The sequence below is a fragment of the Branchiostoma belcheri genome, unplaced genomic scaffold, assembly GCF_001625305.1.
Source record: "Branchiostoma belcheri isolate BF01 breed outbred unplaced genomic scaffold, Haploidv18h27 scaffold38, whole genome shotgun sequence".
NCBI classification, from domain to species: domain Eukaryota; kingdom Metazoa; phylum Chordata; class Leptocardii; order Amphioxiformes; family Branchiostomatidae; genus Branchiostoma; species Branchiostoma belcheri.
The window spans coordinates 990,658-1,003,734 of NW_017803998.1; the positions used below are offsets into that span (position 1 = coordinate 990,658).

Sequence of the window (13,077 nt, forward strand, 5' to 3'; positions counted from 1 at the left end):
CCCCCCCCCCCCGGACTGTTTCTAATAGTATGTTCCATTTTCAAAGTAGTCTTTTTCTTGTAAAATCTGAGAACCAGCAAATCAAAATTATTAGGCCTACATGTATGTCACTTACAGCTGTATCTTTTACTGGTAAGTGACTTAGGCCTCCTAATTTTGCTTTGCTTTGCTTGAAATCTTACTTCAAATTTTGTGACATATCAATGTATCACACATACATGCACAATGTCACATGTAAAGCCTTGGTCACAACCTGCTATGCGTGTGCTTTTTGTCCATACGTTTTATTGGGAGGCCACGTCTGCTAAGTTTTTCTGAAAACGTGGGGAAGGAGTGGTGTCAACGAACGTCATTTGCACGTCACTCGCACGGTTGCGCAAGGTGTAAGAGTGTGGTCTGTACAGAGGTGGTACTCACCACTTACGGATCCCCTACGTTTGCCCACGTTTTTGCACATAGACAACACGCAGATGCACGTACGGCGGGTTGTGACCGAGGCTTAAGGTACAATCCTTGATCAATCAATCATCTACTAGAAGGTCAGTTATGACAGGTCAGTTATTCCTATAAATGACAGCTGTATACAGAGCTACCAGAGATGAACTAATAAGTTAAAATTTATGTAATTATAATATTCCATAAATCCTTGTTGGGTTGACAGCACTGATTCCAAATTCAACATAATGAAAACTGATCAAAATAGTTTTTCTTAATAATTCTAGATATCATTTAACCTACTCCTTTAATATTTAAACCAAATTTACTTAAACTGTATTAATGGCTGACAACTTCAATAAGGAAATACTGATTCAGAAGGAAAAAGGTCAATTCTAGGCTTGGAAAAGTATTACTAAATCATGTACTATGTATGTATGCTTTACATTTTGCAGAACCATGGTCTTATATATGCTAAAACATTATAATCATCAGTTGGACAGAAACCATACTGTATTGTTCTGTATTGTAACAAAGCTGAAATAAATAAATATTTTGTTTATAACGATTCTGAAATACATTTATAGGACTCTAGGCTTAATGTCCCATCCTAAGGACTTCAACCCTTTCCAGTATCATTCAAAACAAGCTGGACACAATTATAGCTGGGATTTGAACCCATGACCTTCAGGTACAAAACTTCATGGCAAGGTCGTTAATTAGACAAGAATGCCTTCAGAGGTCAAATCCCATTTAATAACTGTCATTTGATCCTAGTATAACCATTATACATCTATCAACATCAATTACATGTATTAGTACAAGAAATGTTTCTAAATGGTTTTGCAATGAGCTCTACACAGTTGAGTGTTACAAAGCGTTGCATTCGGACCTCGCTTAATGGGAAAAACCTTGACTTTTAGCCAAGATTGTTTGTAATGGTAGTGCAGTGATACACGAGGTCACTTAACGGCTAAGTAGGTCACCCAAACAATCAAGAACACATTAAGGAGATCCATGAAAAATTGATGGTAATAAGGAAGTAAGTGGCTCTAATGCAAGGCTACGCTTTAAATGTATTGGAGAAACTCCAACTGTTGATTGTTGGACATTACATGTGACTTTCTGTTTCAAATCAGCATTTAGTTAAAGTTTAATGAAAATGATGTTCAAAACTATGTAGTTTAGTATTTGGAAACAAAACTTTTGTTTCAATTTAAAAGGAATCAGTAAAAACTGAAATTAAGAGTTTCAAAGTAGTCTAGGATATAGTTTAGGATTTTATGTTGTTCAATCATATATAGTTAGATAATATATTATAGACCAGAAACATTTGAGAGTCACTATAACTTAGATGCCATTGGTCAGTTTAAAGGAGTACAAAAGTAACAAAGCCAATCAAAAACATGGATCCAAAACATTCCCAACAGAGTAACCAACCAATCAGCACCAAGGACAGAACTACCTGGCTTGTAGCAATGGGCTCTAAATGATGAATAATCTGATGCCATAGGAAGATAATATAAAAGTATTAGATCATCTATATTATAAAACTAGTATAGAACTATATTATAAAACTAGTATAGAACTCAAACATACATTATGTATGTATGCACCACATGTATTTTATACTGTGACAAAGCATGTATGCATTTAGCCCGTCTGGGCAAGGATATGCAATAAAGATCATAAAGATCATTTCATATAAATAAATTGTGCCATTTGACTTAAAGTTGTAAACTTAAGTAACAAATTATATCACATACACACAAATAACTTTATTATAGTAAATCTGTTTGAAATGTCATTTCTTTACTGTTAACCTCAAAAATATGAGACAGGCTTCATCTTAAGAATTTCCAGTTTGAGTAATTTTCAAGTTTAGTTTTGTTTCAAGAAAGACAAAATCATTTGGCTTTCAAAATGTTAAGTGTCTACCCTGTCATTACTTTTTGGCGAGTTAGTCTTTTTGTATTCAAGAGTTTCCAGCTCAAACCTTTCCTATGCAAGGTTATTTCCATATGTACTTCAGTATGATCAATATTAAAGCAATAGAAAGTCAATGTGATAATGTACAGCTAAACTAATCAAATTACATTTTCATCAGCACTGGATGATATGATTTTGAAAGCATTAGAAACCGTAGTCACTGTGTCAATATTATATGTATATCTGTCATGTCTACAGCGGTCATTGACATTTTTAGAATGTCAAATTGAATGTAGACACAATTTCCACAGTATTCAATGTACTATACTGAAATTTATGACTGTTATTGTCACATTGAATGTCAACTGAGACTATATCATTATGTTGCTGTAAAGTAACATTGAGTATCATAAAATAGTGTATTACAATATTTGGAAAAGATTCGGCTGTATCCTTTAACAAATTTGTTGAACAAGAATTGATGTTTATCATCGACGAATTTAATGTAAATGTATCATTATATGTTACAGTAGTATTTTACTAAGGCCACACCAATTTAATTAGTTGGTTCTCGGATCTTTTCAGAAAAAATATGAAGCGACAGGGCGAAAAAAAATAAAAAATAAAAACAGATCTAGGCATCCTATTATAGGCTTAAATGCTATGGAATGAGCCATGAAGTCAACACAAAAGGCTGGGTTAAAATTTAAACATTGAATTTTGAACTTTTAATCAAACCACTGCAATGATAGATGAGAAAACTGTAACAACTAGGAAGAAAAGGAATTTCCTCAACTGTTGGGGGGCAAAACTTGAGCATGTTTCACTTGATTCAGGATAAGAATCAAATTTTTTTTTTTTGCAAATCAGAAAAAAACGAAGAGGCGAATCCAAGAACCAACAAATTAAATTGGTGTGGCCTAAATATACATAACCTTACATGGTTCTAGATAACCTACATTGTACATTGTTAGAAAAGCATTTGCACTAGCATTGATGAATACGCATAATGTCCTTGCATACATACACCAAAAATTTTCAATACAAATATTTAACACAAAACTTTGAAAATTGATAATCCATAAACCTATCATGTACACAATCATTTTAACTGGTTGCGAAAATATAAAAGTGAAATTGCTATAAGGAATTTTTTAGTTCTCTAACATTGCCAACTTTGGTCAAAATATATATGTATTAAACATATTGAAGAATGTATCGTAATTGGTATAAACTATTTCATGATAACTACGGATGCAAAATTACAGTGTTGTAAAGCGACAATATAATGAGCAATGATCAAAGCTAAGCTGACAGGCAACACAAAATTGAGCAAAAATATGATATGCACGCTCATTTTTTTTTGTTTCAGGGATAGACTAACTAAGGAATCAAGTTGTATTAACCATATTTGTCATTGTTCAACTGGCCTAAAATTGGCCAAAATTCATCAAAGATAGCTAGACCACATGTCAATACATTACAATGTGATTATCACTAATTGTCACAAAAACCCTAACGGTTTTAGCAAGCGTCGTCATTTTAGAAAACGCAGCCATTTTCACTGTAAGTTATGAACATAAAGCTGACTAGAAATACAGCAAACACTCACCACGGTCAGAAAGTGCAGCATCGCTGAATGAAACTTTTTACATGACAGTAGTTGAATGAAGTCATACCAACGAGATACATTACAGTTTGTACGTTCCGGTAACCCTGGCCAATGTACTGATTTGACGCCTTCGTCGACCAAATTGCATAAATTATTGATGGCCGTAAGCTTTAGTAAGTGCTGGGGAAGAGGCATGATTACAGGATGTTACTGCAATCAATTTGAAAATATATGTCAACAGTTGTATATGTCAACCATACTATGTGGAAAAATTAGGAACTTACATAAAATTCTTTAGAATGTTAAAGAAAAGTATTTGCATGAACTTAAAATCTTAAGAATTTGATGATTCCTTCTTCATTATATTCTCAGTTTCCGCAAGTATTACATGTACCAGCATTGCGAACATGTTATTATGATATTAATACGAAACAATTATGATCGGATGCAAAAGGCAGACAATGCCTAATCATAATCTAATTCCTTTATAAGTAAGATTGAATGCTTGGTTGCCAAGCTTTTGTCTCAAATTCTTTCATAGGTCTGGCAGAAAATTGACTCTGACAAACCAATTTTCTACTGTTCAAGATTTATAACCATCAAAGGAATCTTATTGTGTATAAAGGTCAGCGGAGTGTAAAACCGATATCCAATAGACAGAATGATTCTGTTTTTGGACAGTCCCTAAAGCCGTATTGATTTTCCCATTGCTCCACATTATCTCTGAGATATGGGCGGCTGATCCTTGGTTACCATGGTAACATGTGATGAAAGTTGGCATTTACCATATTAGGAACTCAGGATTGTACTACCTTCTCTTGACCTTTGACCTCAAAGTGTCAAGGGCATTGTATTATACCTTGACCTTGACGAGTTAATACTGTCACGGCAGAAGAAATTTAACTAAATTATCTTCCTTTATCAAGACTGTTTGGATATTGATACATCTATAGCAAAATTATATCAATATCATTAGTAGTGATGAAATATTAATGATTTTGGAAAGAAAGGAAAGAAAATACATTTCAACAGCTAAAAAGACCAATGCAGAATCATATTTTCTTGGTACTTCATTTATAAGATTATATTCAGTGGTTGAAAATAGTGAGATGTTGCAAGTTGACTACTACTTTGTAGAGCTCTGAAATACTGGCAACTTTAAGATTTGATTCTCCATACTTTAAATTCACAATAGTAAAAGACCATAACACAGATCAAGTTTGATTAGTAAAACCATTATTCATGAAGTTAAATATAGAATGGTACTTGGCAAGGTTTACTTTTAACCAATCAGGAGCACCACAATATAACATGCCTTAGGGAAAATCCTACTAAATATTTCATTAACCTCAGATTAAGAAGTTAATCACATCAAAATGAGCCCTACGAGATTTGTGTACAGAATCTTGTAAGCAAAATAATGGAGAGTATAATCACCTTAAAATCTTATCTGTATCTGGTATACATTTTTACTATTATCCAATACCAGGGAATCACTTGCAAAGTTCATCATTATAATCACATGTACTTTTGAAAACAAATTGTTTTAAAAGTGGCTACCCTTGTTAGAAAGGAAATTTAAAGATTGTCAAAGGCTATGAACTTTAAATAACAATCTCACAACCTTATTAACCTCTACCAGCAGGCTTCAGAAATAGTTGGAAAGAGTAGAAATTGACAAAACCATGCATGTGGGAGCAGCAAACCCTTTAGCAGACCAACTGCGCGCCCTGGCATGTTACATGTAGATCTGTCTATTTGGCAAGTTCCTACTCTTTCCCGTTGCTTTTGAAGCCTGGTAGTTGAGGCTAATGAGGTTGTGATGCTACAACTTCATCAATACCAGTGATTCTCTCCTCATGAGAAGATAACAAAGCTGTCTACTGACCTCTGACCTCAGGTCCTCTACGCTGTAGTAGAGGTCAGGGTCTGACGTCATCGACTCTGCAGACTTCTTCCTCACCGGCTTGGTTGGTTGGGGGCCCGGACCACCCAACGGCTTTCCTGGCAGAACAAGATGATTGACAGCTATCAGTAATTTCAACTAGAAATGTAACATTTGCAAATTAAAGCAAAGCCATAATGTTACGCTTCACATGGTCTAGCGTAACGCACTGTTTACACTTGCTCAAACATATCCATTTATTAAATAGTTGCAGGCCAGCCCCTCCAACTCTGTCCTGCCACTTGCTACATAATGTAATCCAACACCACAGTGTATCTGCTACAGCAGCAGTTATAGTTGTATAATGTCAAACTGGAGCCATCTGGTACAGGTCTTTGACCTTATCTGTTTGGAAGAGAAGAAGGGCAAACAGCAAAACAATATTTTCCTTCTGTGTGGACCTCGAAAAGTTATAATATTGGTGACAATGGCTTCTCTGGTTTAACTCTAGTCAGCATGTACAAGATAGAGAATTCTGAGAAAGAAGCAGTGGACCATCTAACCACATGTACAGTTCCCAGTGTCTACACCAGGGGGCTGCATTGAGCTTTATAACATGCCAAGCTGCATGAGAGAGACTCAGTGTTCTCAGTAAAAGCAATCCTAGTGATTCAAGCGAAAAGTGCAACCAATTGCCTTTCAACATTCTTCATGTAACAATTTGAAGCAAAATATTATCAAGTCCTTGAAATTGAGTGATGTATTCCCAACAAAATGTACTCTCAAAACACCATCAAGTACAGTTCATTGCCGTCTTTATTGTACGTCTAGAATGAGATCAAACATGAATTGGTTGTTTTGACCCTTTCTCCCCAGGCAATTTTTGCCTCAAGAGTCATAAATGTACAAAATACAGTCTGGATGGAAGGAATTACTATCATTATATAGCCATAGATTGCATGATTAGCAAAATTAGATCAAGCAAGATGAGCTAAGGTCTTTGAACTAAATATAAGATATAAAACTAAATATATTGTGATTGAGTGCATTCCCAGAGAAAGTTGTTTTGGTGAGACAGGCGATTTGGCCATTACGAATTAAAACAAAATACATTATACCTAAGCCATAGTTAAGCTAAACAAAATACAAACTACATGTATTTAGCAATATTCAATGAAATATAGACTCATGATAGAAAGTAGATGTACATGTATTGCAGATGGATGATGATTTTCTGCATTTACTCAGCAAATCAAGTCTTTTAAAGGGGTCAACGACAAAGGTCACTGTTCATATATATGAGATTGTTACACACTTGGGAATACAGAGCACTTAGTACCAATGCCAATTTACATGACAAGATGGTCTAGTGGCTTTGCTCTGAGATGTGTATCTAATGTGGAGAGCCGGTATAATAGTTACTGCCCTTTGGCATATTACACACTCAGGTACATGTACAATGTCATGTACACCTGGCACTAGGGGGAGGCTGGTTTTATTAAATATTACATGGAGTGACCTTACACACCTTCGTGTAGCTCATGCATGTCTATCTACGTCCAAAGCACTGTTTGAAGCTATCTAGCTTTAGTTTGCTTCAAATGATTGCTCCCTTGAAAGTGATCATTGAAAGTGGCTTAAATGCTAACAGCATCCTGGCTCAAATAGCTACCTACAAGCATGTGTCTGACAGTGTCTATTTAATGCCTGTGTTTCTGTGGTTATTACAAATTACATTTGTAGGCCTGTCTGGGAGACAGACAGGAAGCTAGGTCAAAGGTCCCAGAAAAGGCTATCATGATTCCTGTCTTGAATTCCCGGCTATGTCAGCTTCTGTCTGTCATGTCTGTTGTCTTACGGGAACAAGCGAGTGAATCCATATCAGAAGAACACTAAATATTTCACAACGATGTCCAGTTCCTAATTGTAGTTATGTAACAGTGGGGGGGGGGGGTTATAGGCGCTACCAACTGACCCGGCCAAGGGGTCTAGACCTTTTCAGCCGAGTGGTTAGAGCGTCGGACTGGTGCCCTGTTTTGGTCGTGGGTTCGAACCCCGGCCCGAGACCAGGGGTTTTTATCTGTTTCTACTCGCTCCTCCTGTTTCTTACAGTGGTTCCCTCACCGGCCCTGGGAGTTCTGGCAAAGAGTGCCGAATGTCGAATTCAGAAGATTCGAGGACGAATCTTGAAAAGAAAATGGGGAGTACAAATATTCAGTAGTAGGATGCCTCTATCTACCATTACTTTTGATGACCACAAGTTCAACTCTATGGCGATAGTTGTCAGAAAAAAATGATTTAGGGCCCATGAAAGAAGAACAAGCTATGAATCTTTATGTCACAATTGTTGCTACTTTTCATGCATAAAACATGCCCTGGCCTTGCCCTTCACCTTCAAGAGACAAAACCCTCACAACGACGCTTGGCATCAGCAGAAGACAAATGAAGCAATTTCAATGGATTAACTTCAGAAATAGGGCAGACAGGAAATTTTGACATTGAGCCATACCAATTCATTTTCTTTGCTTCTCCCAAATTTTAAAGTGAAATGTTAGGAAGAGGTGGCGTTGAATGCCAGAGTGGTGTAAGGCTACCAGATACTAAGACCAAGGGGTCATGGGTTTGGTTCATGGCATTCTTGGCAAGACATTGCGTCCTTGGGAAAGGCACTTTACACAGCTATTTACCATACTCCACTAAAATGAGTACCTGACGTTGGTTGGGCAGGTAAAAAGCAGTAGAATGAGATGGGTGGATACCCCTTCCAATACCGTGCCCTTGACACAGTGGATCATCAACGTTAACCCTGGCTAGCTACCTTAGAGGGCTAGAAGGAAAGCTCAAATACTGTATTCACTCCTTTCCTTTTGACATTTTCATGCTGGCATTTCAAATCAGCATTATTCTTTCTACACCTAAGGACACACCAATTTAATTTGTTGGTTCTCAGATTTTTTAGAAAAAATATGAAGTGACAAGGCAAAAAAAAAGTAAAAAAAATAAAAACAGGTCTAGGCATCCTATTATAGCCCCAGATGCTACAATAGGAGCCATGAAGTCAACACAAAAGGCTGGGTTAATATTTAAACAATGAATTTTGAACTTTTAATCAAAACACTGCATTGACAGATGGAAAACTGTTAAACTAGAAGAAAACTGTAGAAGAAAAGGACTATGAGTTCATTCAGAACCAGAATTTTTTGTTTTTGTTTAGCAAATCAGAAAAAAATGAAGAGGCGAATCTGAGAACCAACAAATTAAATTGGTGTGGCCTAAGAACCAACAAGCCAGACCGGCATGGCCTAAATCTTGACTCCTACATTCAGGAGACAAATGATGCGACTCCAGTAGATTAACCCTAAGGTTAATGCAGACGGGAAGTTTTGGCGGATGAAGTGGTATTATGGAGGTCATGCAAGGGTCAGCACTCATGGCCTCATCAACCACACAAGTCTTTAAAAAAATCAATTTGCCTTCATCTGTATGCAAATTTATGCAAATACTCTGTTCAAATTAGGTTAACGATTTATCATGCTCACATAAAGTGTCTGGCAGTTTTTGTTTGATGTAAAACAAATGCTCCCCAAGTCATTGAGACAAAGAACTAGACTTGAATGTACAGTCCAAAATTTGGGTAAGTTCAATTTCTTTTGACTTCCAAAAAGTGTCTTCACTATTTTGCTTATCAATCAGTAGTTTGTGCTTATAAACCTGCATTTCTCCTCTGGCCTCTCTACCACTGACGAATGGTAGTGGATATTTCCTGAAACGTCTGACCATTTCCAAAAACATATCCAGTTGCTTGTCAATGAGTGACTGCTTTTTGGCGTTTCAATTTTTTTGTGTTGGAAAAATATTACAACTCCAACCTGTTTCAGAAAGTCTTCTACCAACACAGACATCAACTTTCAAGCTGAACAAATGCTAGGCCTATTCTTTTTTCTATCAGAGTTTGTCAGTTCAACTGTTCAATGTACAATGGGCATATGGCCAAGTTGCCCTACTGTACAGCCAGTGGCTTATGATTACAAAGGGCTTGCACTTCTGCCAAAGACAGTCAAATATAGATGGATACATGAAACAGGACATAGCATTTAAGCTGGTGTAGACATACAGGCAGACAGAGATTTCAGATAGTCATATATCACTGATGAACTGGAAGTGGCAAGCATATAATCAATAACTACCCGAAATTACATAATGGCAATTAGATGATTTTAGCTACATGTAGATGTATATTGTTTCCATCTTATTATTGGGTAGGGAGTCTACACTTCTGCTAATATGTTAATACAGCAACTGAACTTTTTTTGTATCTATAACTATTCAAATATTTTCATTGTCTTATAGTATTATTGTTCTGTTTTTTTTTCTTGCTGTACAACTAGCAGCAGTATACATGCTTGTCAGTTGCACAAATTGAATCTGTCACCACATTGTTTTGTACAGTACTTATTTTGTTTGATGTATAAATGTTATATAAACTTTAAGGCTGACATTGCTTACGAGCAAATAGAGCATATTTCACTCCATCTCCCTCCCCCATTTAGAATAAACTAATAAATATGCAATGTCATGTGTTGGCATCCTTCTGTCTCAGGAGACAATGTATTCAATACATTGTATATAAAAGAAAATGCACAAGAAATTAGTACCCCTATTCATCTGCAATAAAGTCATGTCAAAGTCAAAGTCTAGTGCACAACAATTGGAACAAGCACAGTGTACGGCAAAACATTGTATACGACTGCTAGCTAATTTAATTATATTAATCAGCTACAATCTACACAATACATACATAATGTTCTTGAGGCTAAATTGTATGGTATTGTCTTGGTATTACAAATCCCTATTTCGAGCACACCTCCATAATTCCTCAGTTCGCGTAACTGGCAAGTCAAATTTTCTACTTTGCTGACTTTGATGGTCCCTATAATCTACCCAGCAGCAGTCAGCAAGTTTGAAAATGGGTGCTGGATTGAATTTGAAGTGTCGGTCCTCTGGGTGAGATCGGTGATTTGAAGGTCGAAGAATATAAGGGATATCTGCAATGCAGTTTGGAACCCTAAATGGCCCATGGCTCCGAGTTGAAAGTGGCTTGAAATGGACCATTCTACATGTAGGTTTCTGGGAGAGCATTCTAGAGGATTGGAAATATGCCTGGAAAGTACTTTTGAGATGGGAAAAGTGTCCAGTACTTAGTCTGGACACCCAGAGTAGTCGAAATGACACTTACTGTAAATGTAGAAAGTTTTGCGTTGGGTTTATTTTTATGGTGACCTCTCAACCACAAAATGACACCGTGATCATGAGTTGCATTCATTAATAGTACATGTAACTGTAACAGAGTTGCTTTAACTGCAAATCTAAAACATACAAAAACCTCCCATTCCCTCCTAATACAAAATATTACCCCTGCAAAATGAAATGCATTTACAGGTACTGTGGTAGGCTGCATACAATAAGAAGTTAAACAATTATGCAACTGTATGAGCATGCCTACATTGTAAGTGCCCTTTCTTACCTGTAGAACAGCAAGCAACAGTTTGTAACACACTGTATAATATGTTCTTTAACATCTGTAGTGATAGGTCTATTTAAGAAGTGATATTAGATTATCATTAAAAAGTATATATTAATATTAAATGTTTTTCTGATGTTGGACATTTTGTCATACATGTACTTTCTTTTATGGCGATTGCGAATTAAAACCTTTCACTTTCTGTTTTGGAAAATTATTGATATTCTCTCAAACTGCATCAAAGGAAGACTTGGGATAGAAAAGAACCCAGAAATGAAATACACTATCATTCCTGTCTAAATTGTTTATGCATAGTCTGATGTACATATGTACATGTATATTAGATCTTGTAAAATGCATTGGTTTTGAAGATTTCAGTTTTGCTTTGTCTTCATGTTGTTAAGTTTCATACTACTGTTTTTTGTTCAAACAAGTTTAATTAGTTTGTATGATTGAGTTTTATTTTACTTATGACTCCGCAAGCTTCTTTTTATGTGTCGTCACTTTATCTGTCCTGGGCTCCCTTCAAAATCAGCCATATTTGGATAGATAGGGGGATTACCCTGTTGTATCCAAGATTGAAAAATAGATAGAAAATACAATAAACCTGGAGATAGCTTAGAAGACAATAGATAGAAATGATAGTTTCAACGAAAGATAGACTCTCTATTCCTATTCAGAACAAAATTTACAATTAAGTTTCCACTTCAATCAGATATATGACTCAGCTATAACTTTTCACTATTTGCTATGATATAACGTTAAGGAAATACCCCGTACTGAGTGATATTTGTGAGAACCAAAATGAAATACCATTGATAAAGCTTACGGATAATGCATAGGATGTTGGACTGTTTGGATGGGAGCCAAGAGTGATATGATGGCAAAACAGAACAGTCTGGCGCCAGCAGAGGTAGATAGTATATCATGTCCTGTACTATGCAGCTAGTCTGGTGTATTCAGTAACAAATTATACATTTTCTATGACATGTGAAGATAGGAAAAAGTTTTGGATTCACATAAATGCAATTTAACTTCCAAAACTTTGTCCACGCCATCTTATTTTCTTGGGTTTCAGATCAGATTTCTAATAAAACCTAAATGGAAGATGAATTAATGTGAAAACAGTCTGCGAGGTAAGTCTGTACCTTGTTATATGCACAAGGAAGTTGTTACTCAAGGAACTGGATAGGTTTTGAAAGCACGTCGGCAAAACGTACTGCGCCTGCGCAGAACCCCGCATTTTCGCGTTTTTCGTTGGGTTTTTGGTCAACGTTGCATCAGAATTTTTCCTGTTGCAGAGGATATTCTTTCCGAAACAACATTTGGAAACTACTGTCAAAATGCTAACCTTATATGAGCGAATACAACCTTATATGAGACATTCTGCCCAAATGCTATGTACAATACATTACGGGTTTCGCGCAGGTGCAGTACGTTCTGCCGACATGCTGGTTTTGAAGCTATCAAATGTTTCAGGTAACATCCACTACTTTTCTTCAGTGACTGGCTAAAAGTAGTGGATGCTACTTTTATTGAAAAGCAGTGGATGCGACTTGAAACATCTGATAGTTTTCAAAATCTATCCAGTTGCTTGAGTAACAATTTCCTTGTGTATCTCATTATCATTCTGGATGTCTAACCTGCACCAATGTGTCTTAAACTAAGATACAGTTTAATGAATATACATTGTAA

General features: G+C 36.2%; 1 protein-coding gene across 1 annotated transcript in view; it reads right to left on the bottom strand.

The window, feature by feature from the left end:
• The window catches only part of LOC109476572 (anoctamin-1-like), a 68,830-nt gene that overhangs the window by 30,013 nt on the left and 25,740 nt on the right, over positions 1-13,077 (bottom strand). The window contains 1 exon segment of the mRNA XM_019777556.1: positions 5,865-5,980. Coding sequence (XP_019633115.1) covers positions 5,865-5,980 — 116 coding nt within the window.